Source organism: Prinia subflava, chromosome 16 (genome assembly GCF_021018805.1).
Source record: "Prinia subflava isolate CZ2003 ecotype Zambia chromosome 16, Cam_Psub_1.2, whole genome shotgun sequence".
NCBI classification, from domain to species: Eukaryota; Metazoa; Chordata; class Aves; order Passeriformes; family Cisticolidae; genus Prinia; species Prinia subflava.
The window spans coordinates 9668161-9694386 of NC_086262.1; the positions used below are offsets into that span (position 1 = coordinate 9668161).

At 43.7% G+C, this 26226-nt stretch overlaps 2 protein-coding genes across 5 annotated transcripts in view; one reads left to right on the forward strand and one right to left on the reverse strand.

The window, feature by feature from the left end:
- SMAD5 (SMAD family member 5) overlaps positions 1 to 5458 on the forward strand; it is a 30623-nt gene extending 25165 nt beyond the window's left edge. For all 4 annotated transcript variants that reach the window (XM_063413192.1, XM_063413191.1, XM_063413189.1 and 1 more), the window contains exon 7: positions 631 to 5458. In XM_063413192.1, coding sequence (XP_063269262.1) covers positions 631 to 774 — 144 coding nt within the window. In that variant the 3' untranslated portion in view covers positions 775 to 5458. The remainder of the gene's footprint in view (positions 1 to 630) is intronic.
- Positions 5459 to 8352: 2894 nt separating this feature from the next.
- SMIM32 (small integral membrane protein 32) lies at positions 8353 to 9214 on the reverse strand. The gene has a single exon (XM_063413215.1). The coding sequence runs from the start codon at positions 9043 to 9045 to the stop codon at positions 8725 to 8727; it is 321 nt and encodes a 106-aa protein (XP_063269285.1). The 5' UTR covers positions 9046 to 9214; the 3' UTR covers positions 8353 to 8724.
- Between the last annotated feature and the right edge of the window lie 17012 nt (positions 9215 to 26226).

The following is a 26226-nucleotide window of genomic DNA, read 5'->3' on the forward strand; positions in this document are numbered from 1 at the left end:
AGGAGTAAAGTGAATAACAAGTCCACTAAAAGAATGTGAGTAGAGAAAGGAGCATAATTATTGAAGAAAATTTTCAGCTTCTTCAAACTGGTTATTAGTTTAAAACAGTCCCTGGTGATGGAAAAAAGACATGATTTGAGTTTCTGAAGTCAAGCTGTGCTGTTATTCTCCCAGGAGTGTTTTGTGAGCGTTGTTTAACCAGGATATTGTCTTTCTCAGGTTTAGTGTGGAGCCCAAACTTGGGCTTTCCAGGCATTTTGTTTGCATCTTGTCCAAAAGATGTCTCATTAGTTGTGTCAGTTATGACAAATATTGCTCAGTTTGAGAGTGTGGAGGAGAGGGGAGCAGGAGGTTCAAAGAGCAGAGAGATGTGGCCGTGACCAGCAATCCTCCTCAGGTCAGCAGGGGCTCCACAGCAGCCTGTACACGCATGACTTGATTCAAGCTTCCAGGTGCAGCTTCCCTCCTGCTCCTTCCCAGCCTTGGGTTTGTTCCTTTACATCAGTGTTACTAGACTGAATTACCTTCAGATACATATCTTGAGATAATGATTTCCTGCTCTTGTTAGTAGTTCTTTTAAAAGACAAGCATGTCCTCAAATTGATCAGCACCACTTTGTTCATTTTCTAGGGCTGGGGAGCTGAGTATCACCGGCAGGATGTCACGAGCACCCCGTGCTGGATAGAAATTCATCTTCATGGACCCCTCCAGTGGCTGGATAAAGTACTTACACAAATGGGTTCTCCTCTTAATCCCATCTCATCTGTTTCATAGTGCTGAAATCCCATCTTCAGCCTTATTTTTAGAGAACTTACTCTAACTCTAGAGAAACTTCCAGTGGATACTGTGAGCTGTATGGAGAATGGATCTTATGATTTAACTTTTTTTTTTTTTTAGATCCCTTTGTGACCAATTCCATTGTGTATAGCTAATCAGTTTTACATTTCAAATTGTTCTTTTGATGCTTAAGTGACAGTTGAGCCCTAAGGGAAAAAATAGTCTATTGAAAAATTCAGAACACTTTTCCCCTTCTTCCCCTTAAAACTTAAACAGACAAATGTCTTAACTGGAAAACCTTTTTGTCCTGTAGGGACAAGGATTAATGAAGACTGACTTCAGAAAATAAATACATACCATAATTTGGGATTTTTTAATGTTTATGAAACTGTTTGAACATGTGCAGCTCCAGCTTGCAAGCTATATTTTTAGCACAGTGTTTTAATATCTTAAGGTTGACATCTGTCATAAGCAAAATTAGACTTTATTATGGCTAATTTGCCTCAGATTGAACAATGTGATTTTTTTTTTAAGTGTACACAGGAAATATACTTTTTACAAATATTGGAGTGCTGTAAAAACACTTGTATTTTCTATTGGAAAATGCTGTCATAAACACATTGTATATTAATGCAGAATAGCAGTTCTTAGCCTTTTCCCACTTTGGTTTTGTAATATCTCTTTTAACCACCATTTAAAATAGTAATTGATCCAAGGTAAACATCCTACACGTTTCTGGAGTAGTGATTCTTGTTTTGCTTTGATTTACACTCATGCCGTTTGGATTTGGTTGCCAAGGCTATTTCTTTTTAGGTACCTTTCTCTATTTTAACATAAACACTACTATTTGTAAATGGCAATGCTTACTACTTTTTGGAAGGAATAAGTGTTTTGTTTTCTTTTTGGTGTTCTAGCTGTTTATTTTACCTGTCTGGAATTGATCTGTGTTAGGCCTTTTTAGTCTCGCAATAGACATCATGCAGTATTAGTGATTACACTGTATTTAATTCACTTTCAAGTATGAGTTTGAGTCTCTTTGAGGACTGTGAGTGGCTTAGCAAATGAGTAAGTGAATGCAGAAGCTTTTACTTCCAGATCATGTAATTTAATTCAAACCTGTTGGTAATGACCAAAAGTAATCACTTCTTCGCAGCCTGCATGAAACAGTGCTCTTGATCCTGTCCCTGATGGCAGGGGTTCAATCAGAAGACTTGTAACTGTGGTTGGCATCTTTATGGGATTGAAGGACTGTGTTAATATGATGATGGAATTTCTCTCTCACATCTAAAGAATCACAGAACGTTAAGGGTTGGAAGGGACCTTAAAGATCTCCCAGTCCCAATCCCCCCCTTCTATGGGCAGGGACACCTCCCACCAGACCAGGTTGCTCCAGGCCTTCTCCAACCTGGCTTTGAGCACTGCCAGGGTTGGGGCATCCACAGCCTCTCTGGGCAACCTGTGCCAGTGCTTTACCAGCCTCACGGTAAGGAATTTCCTCTGTGTGTCTAAGCTGAATTTGGCTTCCTTCAATTTGGACCTGTTACTCCTTGTCCTATCACTACAGTTCCAGACAAAGAGTCGTCCTCCAGCTTCCCTGTAGCCCCTTCAGATACTGGAAAGTTCCCATGAGGTCTCCACTTAATCTTCCTTCTCCAGGCTGAACAGCCCCAACTTTTCAGCCTCTCTTTGCAGGGGATGTGCTCCAGTCCTCTTACAGCACTGTAACCTCTGGGCTTGCTCCTGAAGTTCCATGTCCTTCTGACACTGCAGAGCCCCGAGCTGTGCTCAGCACTGGGGTCAAACAAGAGCAGAGCAGAGGGGGCAATTCCTCCCTGGCCCTGCTGCCCCCGTTCTGGGGATGCAGCCCAGGACTCTGTTGGCTTTCTGGGCTGTGAGTGCTCAGTGCCAGTTCATGGGGAGCTTTTCACCAGCTCAGGTGAGCTGGTCCCCCCCAGGTCTTTCTCTGCAGGGCTGCTCTCAGGCACTTCTCTGCCCAGCCTGTAGGTGTGCCTGGGATTGCTGGGACCCAGGTGTAGGACGTGGCTCTGTTGAGCTTCATGATGTTTGCATTTGGCAAACTTGGCTAGAGAATTTAAACACTATACTAAACACTAAAATCAGTTACATAACATATGCATATTTCCCTCCTTTATATCATAAAAAAGAAATGGAAAGAAACATGTTAAGAGATTTAGAAGTGAACTATATACAAAATTTTGCATGCAGAAAGACCCTATTGTATTTTTTAACCTCACCTTGCTTTTTTCTCTTTCCTGAACACCTTATCAGAAAAGGGTTCAGTGTTTGAGGGAGAGGCTGAAAACTAATATGCAAATATGTATTAAAAGATGTGTTGCGGTTAATTACTGCAATCCTGAGAAAATGATTTTTTAAACAAGTTCTTGTGTCTTCTGTTGAATGACAGTTTCTCCTCAAATATGGAAATGATGCATCATATGGTACCTAAGTAACAAATGATCTTAAAGGATTAAAATTGTTTACGTGTCATTAAAATGTTTTTTATAAATTGCCTTAAAGGAATAAACTGTAACACTTCTGCAGAACCCTAATGTTCTCTTGTACAGGAATTTCTGTATTGCTGTTTTAGTTTTTTGTGTTTTGTTTTGCTTTTTTAAACAGTTTCTCAAGTATGTTTGAAAACAGATGAGTGCATCTTCAGGAGAAGGGGAGTAACATCATTTACCACTTAGCTTTGGTTTCTTCCCTTTCATTCCTTGGAGCTGCAACCCACAGACAGTTCTTTTGATTGAATAAGATGCCAAGTCAGTTGGCCACAGGATCCAGCTTCTATTTTCTTCTTGAGGCCTGACATTTGTCAAGCTGCTGAATATGTATATTTGACACTACAGAATATTATATTTCTTGACTAGCTTATGTAATAAAGAACATGGCACATTGAATTAAGGAAAGATTGCAGTTGTAGGTACAAGATTTTTTCTTTATCCAAAATGTTTTGCACCTGGCTTCATCTCTGTTCACTTGTATGCTTATATGTGGCCATCTGGATGACTCAAGGACGGGTGCTGCAGTGGGTGTTGTGAGCCAGAGCTGGTGCTTAGTGCTGGTATTGTGGTTACATTGGCTACCCATGCACTGAACCATAATTTCTGCAATAATACCCAGTTAACCCACTTCTGATGCTGTCATTAAGTACTGAAGTGTTCTGGCATTTTTCTGCTTGTGTACATATTCTGGAACTGTAATAGCTGCAGTGCTGGGATATCCTTGTGTCTGCTGGTTTTGGCAGGGCAGGCTTGCAGGAGCAAACCCCGTCAGATTTGTCTGCATTCTACTTCTCTGTTGCTTCCTAGTAGGGCTTTTTAGAAGCTTTCTGGTTAGCAGATTTTGTGAGCTACTGGTTCATGGTGTTGCTAATCCTGTTTTGTTCGTCTTTGCTGCTGATACAAAACTCAGATATGGGTGAATGGATTGGATGGAAAGTTGCTTGGTGCCAAGGATGTGCAAAGTGTAGCAAGAGCAGGGAGTGCTGCTCCTGGTACAGCACATTGTGCAGAAATCACGCCTTGGTCTAGATAGAGGGACGGGGAAATTGGCTCAGCCAGTGGTGTGGTAGTGGCAGATGGAGCCTTTCCAGTGTAGCCCAGCTTAGACTGAATGTTACTCCTCAGTAAAAACTGATTTGGTTTTTGTAGTGTGTTTTCCTCTTTCTGCTTTGCACCAACCCCAGCCCTGACTGGCAGCTTTGGCACTACCAGCAGAGAGCTGGAGCAGACCTGGGCTTTCCTGGGAGTGCTTTTACAGTCCCTGGGGTCACACAGCAGCTTGGCTGCTGCTCCTTGGACACCTGGGCCTTGCTGGCAGTCAGGCAGTGCCTTGTATCACACTCAATAAATGCATTAGGCATGAAGTAGTTGTCCATAAAGGGCTGACACTCGCTTATAGAATCTACAGGACCAAAATAAAACCACCTAGCACAACTGACTGGTGAAAGACAAACCTGACAGAACAGCCCAGCAGGCTAAAGAGTGATGAAACAGCCCAGGTGTTACCATTCAGGATGGAATTGTTTAAAATGTTGGAATTCTTTTAGTTTTGCATGAAATTATGATTTTTTTTCCCCCACAGTGTTACAGTGTGAAAGTTGATTCTTGGGTGTAAGATTGACTTGGATTCTTGCAGTATAACTGTAGAGGACATTAAAATGTGTCAGGCTTCCTCACTAGTCTGAAATAATAACTTTTTCAGGATATTGTTTTTCTTACTCCAAGTGTTGCTGGTGATGGTTTCTGGAAAAGCAAGCAAACAAACAAAAACCAAAAATGAAACCAAACCATTTTCTAAATGTTTTGCTTCAAATCACAAACACCTCACTAAGTTTCTTCTGTAGTTGTGAAGTTTCTGTTGAGGAGGGTTTCCCATTCTGAATTCAAATCAATAGACCAAACCATCAGATTACAACATAATGTTGCTTTCTTGTGCTGCTCCATAAACCTGCTTCTGTGTTTGTTGCAAGCATAACCTTTATGCTTTTGTTTACATTGTAGGAAACACAGTTCTAGCAATGAGGTTTTTTTCATTTAACTCTAAACATCTTTTTATTTTGTTAATTTTAAGATTACTAGGTTTTGCTATGTTATGTTTTTAAAGATATTTTTTGCATACTGCTGCTCATATTTCAATAAACAAAACAAAAACCCCACAGATTCTTCTGATTTCCTTTATCTGTAACTCTGTCTCGAGTATTTGTTTGCAAGGGTTAATTTATCACGTGTAACTTGCTTCTGATGTCTCTCCATGTCCGTATTCCTCCTCACACAAAGGTGATCCTATCATTTTTTAAGTACTTTTCTGTAGCTTTTTGGTGACGTAAAAGCTGCTGTGCTCTCAGAAGCAGAGACTTAAATTATTTCATTATTTCAGGAAATGTGAGAAGAAAGATGGGTCCCCAAAATGTCAACAAACGCAGTGTTCAGGCAGAGCAACGGGATGGGCAAGCTCCCAGTTGTGGGATGCTCTCAGAGGAGGATGGAGCTGGTGGCTTCTCCCTGCGAACTCCGCATGGGCACAGCTGCATTCAGAACCATCCACAACTAAGAGGGTGAAGCCAACAGAATGAAATGTCACAATGATAATAATCCATTGAAAGGGTGACATTGGCTTCAGAGCATCTCACTGCTTTCAGGTGGAAGTGAAAAGTTGCTCTGACCCAGGGGGAGAGTTAGAACCTTCTTCAACAGTTCGCTGCTCCTGATTCAGCAGAGCCCTTAGCCATGGATGTGAAGAGTACAGATGCTCCTCGAAGTGTTACAGGAGCTGCTCATCTTTAGAAAGCAAAGCCAATAATTAAGAATTTCTCTGAATGAGGATCACTGTGCTCCTCACAGCCTCGTGCCCCGGATTCCTGGTGTTCCACTCATCCTTCGTGCTGCAGTGCATTGACTTCCAGGCTGCCTGGAGGGAAAGCCATCAGGAGGGGGAGGCTGCTGCAGGGCTGTGTTCAGAGGCTTTTAAAAGGCACTTTGAGAAAGTGGGATTTGGTTAAAGGTGCAGGGAATGGTGTTTGTGTCAGGGGCAGGATTGTGACTGGCAGAGGGTGAGGGAAAGGGTTGGAGAATCCAGGTGGGACCCCACACACGTCATACATTTAATAAAACAGTTCCAGCAAGTGAAGCAATGCCTGTCAATCCCTCCCTGGTGTGCTTGTGGTTGGGAAGTGGATTTTTTGGTCAGCTTGAATTCTGAGCCTGGTGAAACAATGTTTTCTACACATAGGTTTTGTACTTCAGCTAAAATTGTGGTGGTGCCTCACCTTTGAAAGTGCTCAAAGCCAGATTGGAAGGGGCTTGGAGCGCCTGGCATTGGAAAAGGACCCTGCCCATGGCAGGGGTGTTGGTACTGGATGATCTTTAAGGTCCTTTCCAACCCCAACTGTCCAGGGATTCTACAATTCTGAATATCACTAATAGAACTTTCTTCTGCAATAGAAATCTCGGATATTGATGAGGGCAACAGAGGGCATGGATAAAAGCATTCCCAGAAAATCAGTTAACACTCTCAGCATGACAGGTTCTTCTCTAGTATTACTCCATCCAGGCTGTGGAGGAAAAAGATTATTCTGGAGCTATGCTCAAGTGTTTAAATAAAGAGAGCAAAGCTACAACGTGTGCTCTGTCAGGTTCCGAGGCTTTTGCCAGCAGAAATTCTAGACCAAACTCATGGCTGGTAGCTGAAAACAAGCTGTCATTACTTAAAAATAAATAAGATGCCTGGTTTGATAAAACTTGATTTATTCAAAAAGGGCTGAGAGAAGTACACTTGCATTTATTGTTGCTTTCTGCATTAGAGTAACTACTTGAAATTACACCAGTTAAATTTGGTTCAGAGGAAATATTGGCCACATATCAAGGAATAAAATATTGAAATCTGTTATGTAGTAGTTCAGCTTATTTGAGCAAAATAAAACATGGTAACAAAGACAATGACATGGAAGTGTTATGAACTGTGCAATTTTTGGGTAAAAAAAAGAAAAAGCTTGCAAACAGACTTCCATATATACACATTTTGTCTGTGTTCTCGAGTGCAAGCCTGCGTGTGTAATGGCATTGTAAAATCTCCTCATTTGGATGGAATAAGTTATGTACACATATATACACACAGCTGCTCTGGTGTACTCTGCAGGTCAAGAACAAGGTTAGGAGCAGCATCTGACACCACTTTGAACCCCATTTCAGATGATCCAATACCCAAAACTGCAGCAAAAATAGGATTTAGGACTGTGTTTCTGGATAGCTGCAATTCTCCTGTATGTTGAGCTAGTTGATTAAGAAAGAAAGAAAGAAAGAAAGCCTTTTGCCCACTTTTTGTGGGAATTATGGACACTCTTTCATGCAGCTTGATCTGGCATTGTGCTGTAACTGCAAATTTACAAGAAATCAGCATCTACAAAATAGCTTGTCAGCTACCAGTGTTAAGCAGAAGGGTTTTTTGTTTTAATTTTAGAACAAAATCAGATAGTCAGTAATTTGAAATGATGGGGGTTACCAGTGACCAGTGTTGAATCAAGCTGTTGCCATATTGATAATTCATGCTTCTAATTGGGCTAGGTTTAGATGAAGAGCAGAGAGTGGGGATACTGTACAGTAAAGAAACTGCTCCTATAAAGCTGTTTTTTATGGCTTTCAGAACTTACCCACTTTGTGTGGCAAACTTGGAGCACTCTGCTCACCCTTTTCACTAGTTTGCATAATATTAAATATATTCATTTCCTTTCCCCACTTCTCCCCATCCTGATTATTTTGGTTTCATGCTGTGGCAAATAATTTCCTTTGCAGCTATGAAAGTTGAAAATAAATTCAGTAGGTAATAAGTGTTTCACATAAGTAGTAACTTAAGACTTGATCGATGACGCATTCAAACATCAAAAACACCCTTAAGAGAATGACAATCAAAAGCCTAAATAAACATTTTTCATTTTCTCCTCCTGCCTGGCAGGCCTCCCACGGCATCACCATGCAGTTCCCGCAGCAGTTGGGAGGAACAGGTCTGGAAAGTAAACTCATCTCAGTGTGGAGCTGCTAGGTAAATACACTGGGTTTTTTTACATTTGATGCTTGGTTTTATAAGCATGGGGGAACAAGCTCCACCAGATGCCTGAATCAGAGATTGTTGTTAATACAATTATCCTGGACACTCAATGAGTGGATGATGACATTTGCATACACACAGAGCTTAATCTGGAATCATGGGGCAATTTTTTGCAGAAACTGTATAAATGTGCTAAAGCATTCTCTTCAGTTCAGAACAGAGCTTTTTATTTACAGCTACTCAAGTTGGCATACAGCATAATTTTCAGCAATCTCCTCCTGCCCATGACTCTAAAGGGGGTCACATCCATGCACTGGCACATGGCACTAACTCCTTATTGCACGGGGTTTGTGGTGCCTGCTCCTGCTGGAATGAGAAGTGTCAGACAGCTTGTGTCCTCCACGGGTTCCTCGCCTCCCTGAGCGATCTGTCGTAAGGAAGAGTAGCAAAAAAAGAGTTTTTCAGCTGGCAGTTTATGAAGAACACAATGAATGTCACAGTCAAGAACAGAAAGAAAAACAGAATGATGTAAGTCACCAGGTCTGGCTTATTTATTTCCCCTTCTTTTAACACCCTGGCTGTCGACATGTAGAGAGCGGAGGAGCTCACGGGTCTCGGGGTGCTGCTCAGGTAGGGCGTGTTGGTCTGAATCATTAGGTGAGCTTCAGTGGCACTGGTTGAATTGAGCAATTCACTATACATGTTCTTGCTTAAATTTCCCCCACAGCAGAAGTAAAAACAGGAGGGCAAATGCAGTCAGTCTTTGGCATAGGAAAGAAATAACGTTCCTGCTTGTAAAAGGCTGCAACCCGGCCGCATGTTGTCTAAAACAAATTAATTCACTCGCATGGCTCAATGACTTTCTTTTAAATCTTCTTGGCTCATATTTACAGCATTTATCCACAAATATTAGTCAAAAGTGATACAGGTACCTCGTGTCCTGGCCCTTGTTACCCCAGCACGCCTCGCTGGGGGAGATGCGCTGGCTCATCTGCTGCTCGGCCGGGATGCGCCGGGAGCTCCGGGGATGCGCCGGGAGCTCCGGGGATGTGCCGGGAGCTCCGGGGATGTGCCGGGAGCTCTGGGATGTGCCGGGAGCTCCGGGGATGTGCCGGGAGCTCCGGGGATGTGCCGGGAGCTCTGGGGATGCGCCGGGAGCTCCGGGGATGTGCCGGGAGCTCCGGGGATGCGCCGGGAGCTCCGGGGATGTGCCGGGAGCTCTGGGATGTGCCGGGAGCTCCGGGGATGTGCCGGGAGCTCCGGGGATGTGCCGGGAGCTCCGGGATGTGCCGGGAGCTCCGGGGATGTGCCGGGAGCTCTGGGGATGTGCCGGGAGCTCCGGGATGTGCCGGGAGCTCTGGGGATGTGCCGGGAGCTCTGGGGATGCGCCGGGAGCTCTCGGGATGCTCCGGGAGCCCCGAGAAGTGCCGGGAGCCCCGGGGATGTGCCGGTAGCCCCGTGCCACCGCTCCACCTGCACGGGCTGAGGAAAAGCTCCTCCAGCGCTGGCCCCGGGCAGGGAGCGGCCGCGGCTCGGGCTGGCAGCGCTCAGTGTCCGTCAAGGAGGGGCACCGTGGGTTTCCAGCTGGCTTTCAGAAGTGGGATGCGCACAAAGCCGGGGTTAAAGGCATCCGCGTGGAGAGGCAGGCGCTGCCTGGAGATCGTGCCGGGTTTGCCGTCGCGGCTCTCTGCCTCGGGAGGCTCCGCGCTGCTGAAATCCCGGGGAAGCATTAGTTGACTTTTTTAATCCCACTTACCGGCGCTCTCTGGAGCCGGTGTTAAAACGCTGAGCTTTCTGCTTGAGATTTCCTGGCACTCCTTTCATCGGTCTGAGAAAAATAAATTAAAAAAAAAAAAATTAAAAAAGAGCAATGTCCCTTTGTTCGAGAAAGAAACACCAAAAAAGCTTCCCTGGAAGGGGCTCGGGGCAGTTTTTGGGAGCCTCCTCCTGCGCTGGGCTGAGCCGGGCCGGGGCTGTGCGGGCTCTGTGGCCCCGCGGGAAGGGCAGAGCTGCGCGGAGCTGCCACAGCCCCGCCGCCCGCCTGGCACTGACACCGCGCCAAAGAGGAAAAACAGGGAGAGATCTTCGGAGAAATTCCCGTGAGTGCCTGAGGCTCCGGCTGGAGGTTTTGAGCTGGGGGAGGGTAGCAGAGAATGGGACAAAAAAGAAGAAAATTGCCTCAAAACCTTTCTTTCTTCCTCAGTCCTTTATTGTTTAAATCTAGAGCAATCAATATCTTTTCTTTTTTTCTTTTTTTTTTTTTTCTTCTTTTTACTTCTCTGTGATCCCCAGCACCCTCTCCAGCCTGACAATTAGCATGTTAATTCTTTTTTATTTTTTCAGCAAATTGCTTTATGCTGCTATTAGCTCCTGGCTGCTTGCCAGCTTGCTTTCACAATCTCCCATGCATCAGATAAGCGCTGTTAATACTTTTATTTTAACGCCTTGCAACTTGAAAAACGGGCAGGGGACAGAGCTGGAGGCAAGAGGAGCCAGGAAGAGTAACTGGGCAGAGGAGAGCACCATCTCCAGCCCCAGGGTGCTGATCCCAGCAAATGCCAAAGCTGCTTATGATGAGCTGTTGCAGCCAACAGTGCCAGTGGTTAAACATTTCACTTAGCATAATAAATGTTTCTGCTGAGACAGAGTGAATGAAGAGAAGAGAAATCTTCTGGTCAGCTGGATTTGAATAAAATCAAATCAACACCCTCTGAGGCCCTGGTCAGCATGTCCCTTATGTCCTGCCAAGCTCCAGGTGCTCCAGTTAAACCTCTTGTGCCTCCAGCAGCTTTGCTGGGGTGGTAGAAAGCTGACACAACTCTGCCACATTCTTGTTCACATCCTCCTGCACCCATCCTCAGAAAAGCCATTACTTGTGTGTTTACTTACGAGCCCTGGGGACCCTTTCATCCAGGAGGAGATCTTCCTCTGTGGAAGGTTTTCTTGATTTTTGTTCCTCTCTCTCTCTCTTTCCCCCCTTTTTCAGCCCAAGTGCTCTGACTGCCTCGTGCTGCCCTCCAGGGTGGTGGTGGGGACTTTTCCTGCTGCCCCCAGCTCCTCCTGGAGCCCGTGGAGCCACTGGAGTCACACCTGTTTGCTCTGCGGGTTCAAAGACACCGAGAGACGGGGCTGGGAAAATCACCAGAGCCACTGAGTTTGCAAGAGTCGTGTTGCAATGTCTCCTTTCATGTCTGCTTCAAAGAGGGCAGTCTGTGAGCAGCAGCACGGCGAGGCTGAATCTTCCCAGCACCATCCCATCTCCAGCTCTCTCCTCTCTGAACCGTTTTTGAGTTTAACAAAGCTTTATATCCTTTTTTATTTACTTCCTTTATTGTTTTTGTTAACATATAGGAAAAACAAGAAGGCTTCTGGGGCTGAATCCTACTAATAGTGTGCACAGCCTTAATGTTTTACACACAGGTTCTCTGCCAGTGTTACCAGCTCTGTAATAGGGGGAGATACTCCAAAGGTGCATAGGGATGTTATGGTCACTGATGCATTTCCTCCCTGCACAGAGGTGTGGTGCAGAGGAAAGGGCTCTGCCAGGGGCTCTGCACACACAGGGAGCCCCTCTGAGCATCCTCTTTGCGCCCCTCTTCACAGGCATGCATGCACAACCAGAATCTTCATTTCTTCCCTTTTGCTCCTCCAAGATGCTCTCTCCCATTTTTGGGAGATCCCTGCCTCGGGGGTGCTGTGGTCCAGCTCCAGGGCTGGGGCTGAGGATTGTTCCCAGTGGTCACAGTGCAGCTGTGGGGATAAATCCTTGGGGTGTTTTACAGGCGCTTTGTGAGCACACAGGGAGTTCAGAACTCCTCCTGCTTTTTGGCTGGTGCTCATACAGAAGATGATGAGAAGCCTTGCAATACATCAGATATATTTTCTGTGACACTGTATCCAGGCTTAATCTTAAAACAGCTAAATTACCATAAATAACACCTTAATTGCAAAAATAAGAGTTGATCCTTTCCCTTTGTTCTCCTTAATTTGGAAGAGCATTTAAAGTCCTCAGCTCCTTGTAATTTTTCCTCATTAACTGATTCCTTATTTAGTAGTTTCACTGGATCTGTTTCTTGGTTTTTCAGATTTTTTTAATTCTTTCCCGAGGCTGCCAGCATTTAATGGCTTATTTTGTTAGTTTTTATGTGCACTGGCAGTAGCACTGCAAGGACAAACACAGAGCCTCTGACACTGGCTAGAGTTTAATGATAATAAACCTTGGAATGTTGCAACTTCCTGTCCCATTTAGAAACTGGGTCAGCATCACTGGCCCTGGTGGGGACAATCCTGGGGCTGGAAATGCTTCTGCCTCCTCCTGTGCCCCCCCATCTCTGGGTTTGTCTGCCTCAGCTACATCCAAGAGCAAGAAATTTTGTTCAGATGTGTTGGAGACCCAGCAGAACTTAAGGAATTGGTTGATGGTTGTGGTGACTGTGTGGCAGTTCTGGTCCAAGGTGTGAAATAAATAATGGCATAAACTGTCCAGAGCTGGCAGGAGGGAGAACAGAGCCTGTGACCCTCAGTCCCATCCACTGCTGCTCTCCAGGCTGGCAGGACAAAATCCCTTTTGCTTTAACAACCCTCCAGGGGAGCTCCCACCAAGCACAGCACAGATCTTAGCAGGTGGGATTTGCTGGGCGTTCATCCACACTCTGGGAGGCTGGAGCCTCTCCCCAGCTCCAGCCTGGTAAATAATGCATGATCTCTCTCTCATGTGCTTACGCAACCCCTGCCACGATAAATACCAACCCAGGGAAATGAAAGTGGAAAGAAACATTATCTTTCTCTGTAATGCAACCATTTACAATCTGTGTTATGATCCTTCTGCTCTGCAGAGTGAGCAGCAGTCAGGGGGATGTTTCTATTAGCAGACCAGAATGCAACAAATCACAGGCTGTAACTTTCCAGTGCTGCATAAAAGCAACTTAAAACCACATAAAGGACAGAAAATAAAAATAATATACAAGGATTATTTCCTTTTCTGTTCACTCTAAAGGCAAATACTTATTTCCAGGTGCCTGAGATTCAGATATTTAGGAACATATTTTCAAGTGCAGGGTCATAAAACATAGCACTAAACACCTAATGAGGACATCTTGCCTTTGGTTCTTAAATATGGGGCAGGATGCCTAAAGAAATTGGCTTAAGTGCAGAGAAGCCTTGAAAATGTTTTGTTTCAGAAGAGCTTGTGTGTGTTATTTCAAATTAACTTCTTCCTTTAGGTTTCTCAGGACACGTTTGCACCAGCTAAAGGAGGAGCATTTAGGAAGTTTCCAGAGAAGTCTGAGGCAGTGGGGCTGGAACTGGGTGATCTTAAGGTGGCTTCTAACCCAAACCATTCTGTGATTCTATAAAAGGGAGCCTGTGTGCATTTGGTCAGTGCTGCATACAGATCCTTTGTTCTTCTCCAGGCTGGGAGGAGCCTTGTGGTTCATCCAGGCCCTGGGTGGGCAGTGAGCACCACACACCCCCTGCCATCCCTGTAAGCTTTGCCCCTGCTCCAGTGGAGGTAGGGAAAGGACTCTGGCTGTCGCTGGAGTGGTGGGAGCATCCCAGCCCCCTGCCCTGCCTTCACTGGTCCAGCACTGCAGGAGCTCCACGCAGCTTCCAGGGGGCTCTGCAGGGTGAAAAGCTTCACCCTTGGTGAAAGGTTGTGTGTGGTCATGCATGGATTCCCTGGGTCCTGACAAAAATTGTAATCTCCTCTGTGCAGTCACCTTCTCGGTGCGTTCAGAGGCAAAGCAGAGCTTGAGAGTTTCATACAGCCAGGAGATGTGGGTGGGCATCCAGTGACACTCCTGGGGATGCAGCTTCCACACACGTAGAACACGAGCAGAAGGGTGCTCTGGAAGGAAAAGCAAAAGGTTTAATTGTAGAGGAAGGTTGTCTTTGGTGTCTCCTTTACACTTGAACTGATCTCGAGTGGAACAGCGCTGGTTTGTCAGCTGAGCTGGAACAAAGGGGGCCATGGATGCTGTGCTGGGCCCTGCAGAGAACAGCTCTGGCAGCAGAAAAGCTTCACCAGGGTCAGGGTGGCAGCTCCGTGCTCAGATGGACACAGCAGTGCTGCTCTGGCTGCCTGCATGTGCTGCCTCAGGACCACGACAGCACAAGGACACTCCCGGGGCTGCTCCTGCCCCAGCCTGGGGCTCTCCTGGACAGGGAGGCACATCCAAGCACAGGGGGTGCAGTAACAAGGCTGTGTGCTGTTCACTGGGGCTGTATTCCCAGCGTTTAACCCCACTCACTGGGGGCTGAATTTTAGCCAAGAAAAGAAGGGATGAAGGGTTACAACTCACTACAAGGTTTCACTTTTGAACACGGTTTGCTTCTGGTGTTAGCAGTCTCTCACCAACTTGCAACATGGATAAAAGGCAGTGTCAGTCCCAGCCTGAACAGATACTCTGGGGATCAGAAGGAGATTTGAGCAAGCTGTGGAAAATTGTGCTTCTCATCTCTCTCCTATTCATGTCTCTTCTCAAAAGGATTAGAAGCAGGCTGCTGTACAAAACACATCCCACCTGTGTGTGTGACCCTGCTCCTGCCTGTTCCACTGGAATGCTGCAAAACTTCCTATTTAACTGTAATGTTAACTTCACTGTAGGGAATTCAGATCAGGAGTGGCTGGGGGTCTCAGCATCTCTTGAAAAAGTGCTGAACTCTCAGGTAGAAATCCTCTGGTATCACCCTCCTCCCTACACTAATTTTGCCAGTATCAGGTATTTGGGATGAGCCAAGGATTGTTTGTGAAGCTTCACAGATCATCACAGGGTTGTAATTACCAGAATCTCTCTTTATTTATGGCCTCTTGATGGTACAACTCACCAGTCTGGGGTCAGGAACGTTTCCTCCTCTCTTCCCAAGCCCTGGGCAGGCTCTGTCAGTGGTGGGCAGCTGTGGCTGTGTCTGTCAGGCAGCAGGGATCAGCCTGAGGGGATGGGGTCCCTCTTCCTCTCTGGGTATTGATTTTTGCTCTGTTTTTCTTAGGGTTGATATTAATTGTAAATTCTGAGGGGAGTCAACACCAAGTAATAAGGTGAGTTATTAAACTGGGGTGATCCTAGACATACAGATGGAAGGATTTTTTACAGACCAGGGGTGTTCCTGCCTCCCTGCATGCATGCCAAGCCTGGATATCTCTGGTCATCTTCTGTGCAACAAGATGCCTATTTTGCAATATTTTAGTTTTCAAACTCCTTCTTAGTTTGAAAAACAGACTTAGTAATACTTCCTTACTCTGCAGGGATCCAGGGATTAATCAATAAAGGTGGCAAGGTGCTCTGATGTGGTTAAAACATTAAAAAAAAAAAAAAAAAAAAAAAAAAAAGACTAAAGAACATCTAAAAGAGGGTGGAAGATGAAGCTGAACCCTGGGGGTGATGAAGCTGAAACAAGGTATTGACATTCTCTGGAAAGTTAAACCATCATCCCACTGGAGTATCAGTCTCTCAGTGTGGCTGCCTACTGCTTTCAGACATATTTCTATCTATGACTGTGAAAAAATTAAAGGAAAATTGAACACATCGTTCCCCAGCAGGCCAGGGATTGGGGAGTTTAATTGGTTGTGTGCTGCTTGATAAAGAAAAACAGTTTGGTGATTTCTAATTTGTCATTCAGAAGAGTCTGACTGAAGAAATCACACTGCTTGTTTTTAACTCCGAGGTCTCTTTGGTGTTATGATAGAAACTTCCTCTAAAACAGAGAGAGCACCTGTGAAAACAGAGCCTGCCCATGGCAGGGGATGGTCAGCAGAGACAAGCAGTCTTTCCATGTGCTGAAATCTTGTTTGTGTCCCAAACCAAAGTAAATTGTCTGTAGGATGGCAGAACAAAAACTTTGTTTCAATTTCTTTTTATTAAATTCTTGATTGAGAAAAGCAACCCCTTCCCTCTTTTTCTCCTCTCTAAAAACACCTGCAGATGTACAGGGAATAGGTAAATTCACCATTTCCATTCCTACAGAAGGGCTGATCTGAAAGATTTGTGCTGTTCACTGAAGATATTCTCCAAAAAGGAGACAAAAGGCTCTTGGAGCTGTACATCGGGTTTCTGTCTGTTTATTCCTTGTTCTGTGGTGGAGTCTGAATCCCAGGGAAGGATTTGATACATATTGTCAGCACTTCCTATTTCAGATACATTTTATTATAGAAGTGACAAGGCATTGCCCCTGCCTGAGCAGACCCAGCCTTGAATCAGATGAAATTTTCCCGGTGATGCAGATTTCTGAGTCTCTCCACAAACCTTGGAGCAGCCTCTCCTTCTTCTGTGAGAGCCAGAAGAGAGGGAAGCCCAGCAGGCAGGAGAGGAGGAAAAGGAGCTCTGTGAGAGGGAAGCACTGCCAGCAATGCCTGCAGGAGGGAACCCACCCTTCTTCTTGGCACAGCTCATCCCTGTGAGCCCTCTGCGCCCTCTCCCCGGCTGTGACAGCTCCGTGCCTCTGGCTCTCCCTCCTGAGCCTGTAATTAGCAGTAATCAAGGCAAGGTGCCTGCCCACGCTGTCAGAGGGGATGGCAGCGAGCGTGCTGGAGCAGCCTGAGCTTTGGGAAGCCTTGAGAGATGCTCCATGCCAGGGCCACGCTCATCCACCAGCCTCAGAAGTCATCATTTCCCGAGCTGGGAAATGCCCTTGGCCAAGCTGGTCTGCAGCTTGTGCTTGTCCAATAAATAAAATAAAATTAAAAAAAAAAAAATCTAGAAATAAAATCTATCAGTGTGACAGGGGTTGCTTTAATAACCTAAAATCTTATTGCTTCTAGAGCATCTGCTCCTTCACGGTGCAAGAAAATTGGTTTTAATTTCATTGCCCTCATTTCATGGAAATAAATTTGAAAAACTCAGGCTCTGCTATCAGTTAGGAAACAATATTTTCTTTTTCTCACCTGTAATGGTGCTCATAAAGCTGCATGAAATATAAAGCAAATAGAAATATTTGCAACCAATTTCCCCCATCAGTAAATGAAAAACTTCCCCCAATTTTTCATTTTGCAGAGGAAAGCAGTGTTAACGAGAGATGGTTCTTTTGAGGTGATGGAAGATGTTGTTGCTCAGTCATGTTCCTTGTCTAGGTAGAAGCAGATACATTCCTGTTGTGTTTTAATTAGTTCTAATCCTGTGCAGGTGAGGAGTTGAGTACAGTATTGTTATTAAAATTCATGCTTTATAATCAGAACAGTTAGTACAGACTCTGAGCAAACTAAAGAGCTTTTAACTTTGGTTAATAGTGGAATTACCTAACTCCTGCTATCATTTAACTTACTGCTAAGTTTTTCAGTAGAGAGAAAGGTTGTGATCATGAAGTGAAATTGTTGCATTGAGATCATAAGGAAAAAAGCTGTGATCCTTCTCAAAGGCTACATCAGGCCAGTCATTAATTATTAATGCTCATTAATTATAATAGATTTTCTGCCACAAAATCTCTTTAACTGATCTCTTGAACAGAACTTCAGTAGGGCAGCTGTGACAAATGTAGGAGGATTGCCCCTTTTAAAAGGCTGGGGGTTTCTCTCTTGTGTCATCCATACTGAAACCGAAGCAAAATGACTAATGAAGTTAAGAACCTCATTCTTTAGAAGATCAAAGTCATAAAGCTTTGTTCATTCCCTTTGAGACAAAACTATCAAGTATAGCAAAAAGATTTTTCCCTGTAACTTTTTGTTGCATTTTTAAAACTCCCTAATTGTTCCCCAAGACCATTTTCCTTTGTATTTTGCTATAAACTAATTTGCTGAAGTATCAGGAATCTAAAAAAAGTATCTCTAGCACAAAACATCATATATTCTTAATATATATTCTTCTTAAGAGCAGAAGTAATGCCCTATTCCTCTTCAGCAGAACCCAGCACAGGCTGTTTGGTTTGCAGAGAGCTCTGCTGGCATTCAGCTGCACAAGATCCGTGTTCCTAGAAAAGGAGCAGTAAATTTGGTATTTTTGTTTAGTGTTTATACTTCTCATCTTCTCCTCTGTGAGCTGCTTCCATCTTCTCTTTTTGGGGTTCAGGACTCTTTGCTGAGTTTTTGTAGGGTCAATATCATCTGGACTTCTTTAAATCACCCCTCCCAAGTGTATTTTTGTGTCACCATTGAGTTTTGGGTAATCCTGGAAGGTAGGAAAGGACAGAGATGTTTGACTGCATGGTCACAACACAACTAAATTTGGCTGTGGTTTTTAATCTCTCTTTGACTGCAGTTTTTAACTCCTTCAGTGCCAGGTTGTTCCTAGAGCTGCTGCCATCACTTCCCACTGTCCAGATTTGCATTTGACAGAAATATCCCAGATCTGTGTGGTCCCCACTCTGTAGCCTGGGCGTGCTCATCTCTTCGGTTACAAATTTCTACAGAAGTATTTTTTTCCTTTGATAATTTAGAAAAAAAATCATAGAATGAAAATGTTGCATCAATATTTTTAATGGTTATTTGGAGAATGAAGTGTTTGGACATGTTGAAAATACTGCTGGGCATCTATTTGCATGTGTAGGTGCCTAAATATCTGAGAAAAAACAACCATCTGGTGTCTCTGGACTCAGAGCCTCAGAAAATATGTAGTCTACTCAAACAAAGAGAATTTAGGCACATATATTTCTTTTGATGATTTGCTCAACTCTTTGTATCTCCCTCTCTAATGTGCAGAGGAAGAATCCACAAAAGGCTTTGAAAGGCTCTGATGCCTTTGTACTGTCTGTATGTGTTTTACAGATATTATGGAAAACTAGCAGGAAACCCCATATATTTTATACAAGTATTCTGCTCTCCAATTTCAACATCCCTTAGAACTCTTACTTTATAAAATAAATCATTGCCTACCTGGTACCTAGATAGCATTGCCAATTATTTCGAAGTCAATTAATTTCTGAAATGACTTTGAGCTGCCTCGAATTGCTTCTCCTCCTTAAAGGCTCATTTTCTTCCATCCTGTTCAAGCAGAATTTCAGATTTCATATTTTAACTTCTGTAGAGCTCCTGGGTTGTCTATGAGAGAGAATTTGGCCTCAGCGTGCCAGAACACAAAATACAAACCATTCTGCTGCTCGGAATCAGCCCTGCTTTGTGCACACCTTACCTGGGCAGAAGACAGGAGTATTAGCACCTGAATGCAGATTATTTTCTGATCTGTGCATGGTGTCACTGCTGCAAAGCAACACAAAATCCTGTAATTCTGAGCAGAAGACCATATTTTGCCAGATTTGGGTGGAAGTTCTTGCTGACATCAAGGTAACTCCCAGTGGGTGACTGCCACCAGAAATTGGGGATTTTTTTATGTTTGGTCACAAGATTAAATGGACACTGAGAAACACTGGTTTAAAAAATGCCCCATTCTTAAACATGAGAATTGTTCCAGCTTCCACAGGGCAAAGCCTGGGACAGGAAATTAGTAAAATTATATTAATTTCAATGCTGATTCTTCAAATATAGGGCAACGTCTTGATTCTGAACCTGTTACATGACTTTCTTCCCTCAGTGTTGACAGTATTTAATGCCAAAATTAATGAGATATTCATTGATGCTGGGCCAATTCCCTGACTTGCACATTGTCAATCAGGTAGAAATCCAAATGTTCACCCACTCTCTAAACCATTTGATGTCTCTGACTCCATCAGAGGCACATGACACCTCTTGTGGATCATGTGGAATAAAATCAGGTATTCTTTCCTTTTCACTCTGATGGAAAAGAAAGCACCCCACGATTCTCAACTGTATAATCGTTTCCTATAAAATAAATTACTTTATCTGTCTTAATACTGTCACACTTCTGTTCTCCAGTGATCTACTTCTTCCATCTGTGTGCATAACTGTAATCTTCTCTACACCTACTCTATGTATGCTCAAGTGTCAAAATCCAGCCTCAGTCATTCCTGTCATCAGTCTCTTGTTCCTGATGGGATAGAGGGGAAAACATCACTGCTCCTCAGATTCTTTGGGAGATTTCTGGTCTCACTTTGCAAAGTTTATGTCCGAAATACAGTGTGGCTGAGTTTTGCTTTGGCTTTTGTCACCTGAAATTTTCCACTTACAGAATGATGCTGTATTTTCACTGCTGTGTGTCTTGTTTCCATCCTGACTGATGCTGCAGTGAAGCACAATTTCAGCAGATACCCACATCACCCAAATCTTAGGAAAGTTGACTTGCTGTTTCTTATTGAGTAATTCTGTGTGACTCATCCTTTGTTCTCTGATACAATTTTTTTTCCACTCATTTGCAGAATATTGTTCTGACAATTGAGCTGACTTACTCAAATCACCATCATTTCTGGTGAGGCAGAGCAATCACTTTCCCCTTTCACAAAGCCCTTGTGAGAGAATGAGGTGACCCAAAAGTTGCCACCATCTTGTTTGCCTTAAAATACAGATTACACTTGGTTAAACAAAACAACTGCTGGAAAAATGAAACCCTTGTGGAAGCTGTGCATCTCCATAGCCTGACGTGACAACGCGCCTCTCCCGCTGAGCCATGACCTACTTTGCTCACAGAATGCTCTCATTGCCTTCCCCCCAACACCAGGCTGCAGGAGCCTCAGGAATTCTGCACCTCCAGGTCCCAAGTGTCAGTCACTGACAGCCCTGCACTGTGGATTTCCTTGGGAATCCCTGTATCAGGGCCATGCTGCTTATCTTGTCTCTTGTAAATAAAATAACCCCTCTTCTCGTCCAGCTGTTTGTATCATTTCCTGTCTCTGCTCCAGATTCCAGGTTCCCCTCAGCATCCACCTCTCAAATTCACAGCTGGATAAATTTTGCCATCTCATGAAAGATTCTGATACTTTTTTGGACTGATTTATTTATCAGCCTAATTAAAATGTTTTGCTCTGGTAGTTCAAATTTTTATTTTCCTTTTCCTTTTCTGTTAATGGAAAGGATATTTTTTTCTCTACCCAGTCTATTGTGTGCATCAAAACTTGGTAGGATGCCTGCTCATGGAGAAACAGGAGGCAAGAGTGTAAGCTTTAACAGCTGTGGGAATGACCCACAACATATGGGACATTTGGTAATTATCCAGTCTGTATTATGTAAGACATAATATCTCACAGTTCTGCTAAAACTTGAAAGTAGAGAGAAGGAAAATGATGGCAAATGACTGATTGCAAAGACAAAGATTCTTAACTGTACATTCATATTGTTTGGATCTTAAAAAAACCCTAAAATTTGCTTGTTGAATTCAAGTTTGTTACAGAGCTTTTGAAGAATGTTTATTGATAAAAGAAGAGATCATGAATCACAAATATCCACAGCTGAGAACGATTTACAAATGTATGACTGCAGCAACTGGTTGTGAAATAAAGCCTGTGCTGGGATTTCTCTGCTCCAGTTGGAGCAGGGAAAATTTCTGATGTGTGTCAGAAGACAGAGGGGTAAGCTGTGGACTTTTCAAACCCTCCCACCCCCAGAGCGTGGTATTTGATGTCCAAATGAGGCAGGCATTTATACTTCCAGAGGGTGAAATCATCAGAGCAGAACCAACTTAGAGCAGGGGGAACTGTGAAGTGCTGAATAGATCTCAGTAATGAAAAATTCAGTCTGTCCTGCCAATTATGGATGTTGGGTTGGACACTTGAGGGAAAGACTCTGTGTTGGAAAGGCTATCCAGTCCTGGGATTTCTTCAAGGAATTTCTTTCCCCAAAATGATTCAGTGTTGTCAAGCCTGGTAACATATTGGAAAAGCAGCTCACATGCACAGTGTTTAGGGACCCCAAATGAATTTACAAACTCTCTGGGAACTGGTCCAGTCTGTAATTTCCTCCCTGACACTGGAACTCTGAGTAACATTAAGGAGTCTCACTGCACATTTATCAGCTTGAAATTTGGATATCACTATACTGTTGGGAAGAAGAACTGTTTTATAATAATATATACCATAATTTTTGAAAACATGTGTCTTTGTAATTAAGATGTGTACAGAAGAGGCAGAGTGAAGGCCAAGGTATTTAGAGATCCTGTGTTTGACACTACAGCCCAAATGATGAGTCTTGAAAATTTCCAGTAAGGCATAATCTTCCAAATTTTAAATGCTCAGAAGTTGCCATTTGCAGTAGTTCTCAAACTCTTTGCTTAGTACTTACAAATTTATTTCATATTGTATTTTGCTTACTTATGGTATTGCTTTACTTGGATTTGCTCCCTTGCATATAGAAGAAGCTCTTTGTGCTGTATCTTGTAATCTGTGTACTTGGGTTAATACATCTTTTATTATCCACAGTTCCAGACATTCTCCTGGTGGAGATCAGCAGCTGTGCTTTCTGCAAGCAATGCCTGAATCAAGGATGAAAATTGTCCTCTGAGTTATGAGCAACACACACTGCCCAGCACTGCCCTTCCCCAAGAAACTCCCAGACAGCTGCTGAGAGAACTTTGTAAGAAATAAGTGACAAACACTAAACAACTACTCTGAACTTGCAGGAGCCTCAGGATCTTCCATGGCAGCAGAGCCAAAACTTGATGTTCTGTGCTGTTCTTACCAGTTGGCTGAGGTAAAAATCTGCTGTGATGTGCAAAAATTAAAAAAAGTAGAGGATTCTGGTTTATAGCTGGAACCACAGTCTGCCACTGGAGTGGCTCAGACACTGATTGCCCTCCTCATTTTGAGATGTCCCTTTCTCTGCAGTGGAGTTCATTGATTTCATCAGGGCTACTCACATTCTTAAATACAAACAGTTATAATTGAGGAAGAGAGAATTGTACCTTAATCTCTAGGCTGTTTCAAACCTCTTTGTCCATTGTCTAAAATTTTTATGCCACAAAAGTAAAAAAATTATTTGCATCAAAAATCTTCACCTTAGATAAAAGATTTTAGTTGCTGTTTAAAAAAAGTAATTGACACTACCTCTCAAAATGCTGCAGATTCACTTTTCAGATGTGCAATTTTCATTTTATTGGATTTTTTGACATATGGTTATATAAAAAAATCTAATAGCAAATTCTATCCATTTACACCTTCCAGAAAGCAGTGACTGCAGGAGTTAATGTGGGATTATTTTTAGCATGTATTCAAGTTTATTCATGCTGAAAGGTAGTACTTATCTTTTGTAATTTTAGAGTAGTTATTTGAATAAAAACATGAGTATAGTTCTATTTTAACTGTCATGTGACATCTGGGAACTGGTTCAAACCTCTCTCTCTTGGAGAGGTGGAAATCTCAGCAGTTTTTCTTTCCAACACCTCAGTGGTACACACAATACCTGTGTGTGTATTGAGACCTATGTCTGTAAATAATATGAGTAACAAAATATGAGTAATCTTTTATATGCTGAGAGAACATTATACCAGAAACAATGGAAGCATCTATCGACCAGAGAAAGTGCAATTTTCAGTGTTCTTTGTAGGAAAAGCTTGTTGAAGTTAAATTACCCCTTTGAGTACAAATTCCATGTTAAGCTGTCACTAGAGACACTGTTAGATAAAAATCTGTGGCTGAGTATTTTCCCTCTAGCTGGGTAAATATTTCTGTTAGCCAACTAACTGAGCCCTTTTTCAAGTTCAAGGATGATCTGTGCAGAGGTTACAAGTTTCTCATGTTTTGGGGTCACTCTTTATATAAGTCTTAACTGTTCCTACTCTCTAATGGAATAGTGAAAAACAAGGGGTCTGCAAGTTTGGTGTGTGATTTTGGTGGAAGGATTTGAACAGTTCGTCCAAGAGGACACACAGGGATTTGGCTGGGGCAGGCTAATGCCAAGGCAACAGCAGGGGGTCAGCAAAATTTCACAAGATTTTGTTTGTTCCAAGTTTGATTTACAGGAAGAGGACTATAAACCTCTTACACAGAGATGATTGTGGGTCTGACACTGGGAAAAGCTTTGCAGTAAAAATAATAATTAAGTTAAAATGATAATGAGGTTGTAGTTACTCAATGCCAAATGATCTTTTTGCCTTTGCAGGCCATGCATGATTGTACATTTTGATACTCAAGATAATCTGGGTTGCTCTAACTGTAGGGCCTGCATTGATGGGTCTGTGATGTATCATCCTGCAGAAGAAAATATATCAATATTCACAGAATAATGCCTTTCACAGTCTCTTTCTCAAGCAAACACGCTGTAAAAGCATTTGTGATACTGGGTCTGTTGACAGGGATATTTGAAGAGTAATTTTATGATGTCTTTCTTCTGCTGATCTATATTTCTATTCAGTGCATTTTTAAAATGTTTTCCAGCTCTGAGTGCCAGTGAACCAGCCCTGAATGTGCAGCTTCCCTGGATGATAACCCTGAGGCAGTGTTTGGCACTGCACCCACCCAGCCCAGCCCCTCAGAGGAGAGCAGGTTCATGGCAGTGCTTTTGACATGAGCAATGCACAGAACGAGAGGGGGCTCAGCTCTCATTCCTCTCTTCCCCTCACAGCAGCAGAGAAACACAACAGAGCCATTGCTGTTTCCTCAGGCCATGAGCTGTGTGTGGGGTTGGGGCAGGCACAGCAGAGCTCTGCTCTCACAGGGGATGTTGGATCTCAGCTCCTTCCCAAGGGCTGGACCCATCCCCTGCAGGGATCCCAGCCTCTACAGGTGCTGTGAGATCTTCTCAGCATCTGATCCCCAAGAGATGATGGGGCAGAGTGGGTGACTCCTTCAGCTCCCATAAAATGTGAAACAGCCCTTAATTTCAGCTGGTTGAGCCCACTACTGGCTGCAGATTTGGAGGCAGGGTGGAGAGGAAATAATAATTTCGTTCTTATAAGCTGGTAATTTTCATACCAAGTGTGTGTATCTTCTAATCCTTTGCCTGAATGGAATATTTCCATCACTTGTTATTGGAACTAATTCCAGAAGACTGTAAAGAGTTCCTGAGCTGAGTGATCTATTGTAACTCACTGAGAAAAGACTCAGCAACCTACATGGATACAAAAAGAGCTGAAGTAAAACCTCTTTGTCTCAGTTACAGGTCTTTTCTCTTGAGTTGGGAATTTCTTAGTGAGAGGAAGCTCCAAGAGCTGTTCCCTCCCTCTCAGCATTGCTGCTGCATAAGGAATAAACGTTGGTAAAAGAGTTGTTTAAATGGAGTTATTTTGCATTGGTCCCATCAGTTTTGTTACCATTTCTGGTGAAATTGGTCTGGTGGGAGGTGTCCCTGCCTGAGCAGGGGGTTGGAACAGGATGATCTGTAAGATCCCTTCCAGCCCAAACCATTCTATGATTGTGTTCTTTATCACTTCTCTGGCCTACCCCTCATTTGGAGAGTGGCCCCTTGGGCAGATTGTCCCTGGGAGTGTCAGGATCCAGCCCTCCAAGCTTTGCAGAGGTGGGATTTGCCAAGGAGCCTTGGGCAAGCAGAAGAAACACCTCTGTGCCCAGCTCTCACCCCTGCTGCCAAGTCAGGACCAGCACTGCCCTGGCTGTGGAGAGAAATCACACCAAGATTTCTCCCCTTGCTTTGGGAATACCCACTGGTACAATAATGTGATGGAGTCTAACAATTCTTTGGTGTGAGAAACAGTTGTTCTGTGTTGTGTCTGTCTTCCTTGGGAGGTGTCAGTGCCACCCCTCCTGCCCCTTCAGTGTCCAAAAATGCCCTTTCATCCTGACCAAAAGCATAAAACAAGGGGTCTGTCACTGGTCCACCCTCACCAAGAGCCAGAGAAACACCCCAGTTATCTGAGGAGCTGCATTTTTGATCCTTCCATCTCTTCTCCTGTTCAACCATCCCTCCCCATCACCACCTTGCTGAGAACCCAGCACCCCTCCACGACCTCTGTGGCTGCCCCTTGATCCCAGAGGGAACAGCAGAGCTCAGACACAGCCTGAACATTATTTCTTTACCCCCAGGCCTTCCCCATTTTGTTAATCTCAATTGCATTACTGACTGATAAACTGAGGCTATCTCCTTCCTTGTCTTTCCACCTGCATCCTTTGTGTCCCTCAAGGGCTTCAGCACTGCTCCTGCATCACTTCTCACAGAAATTG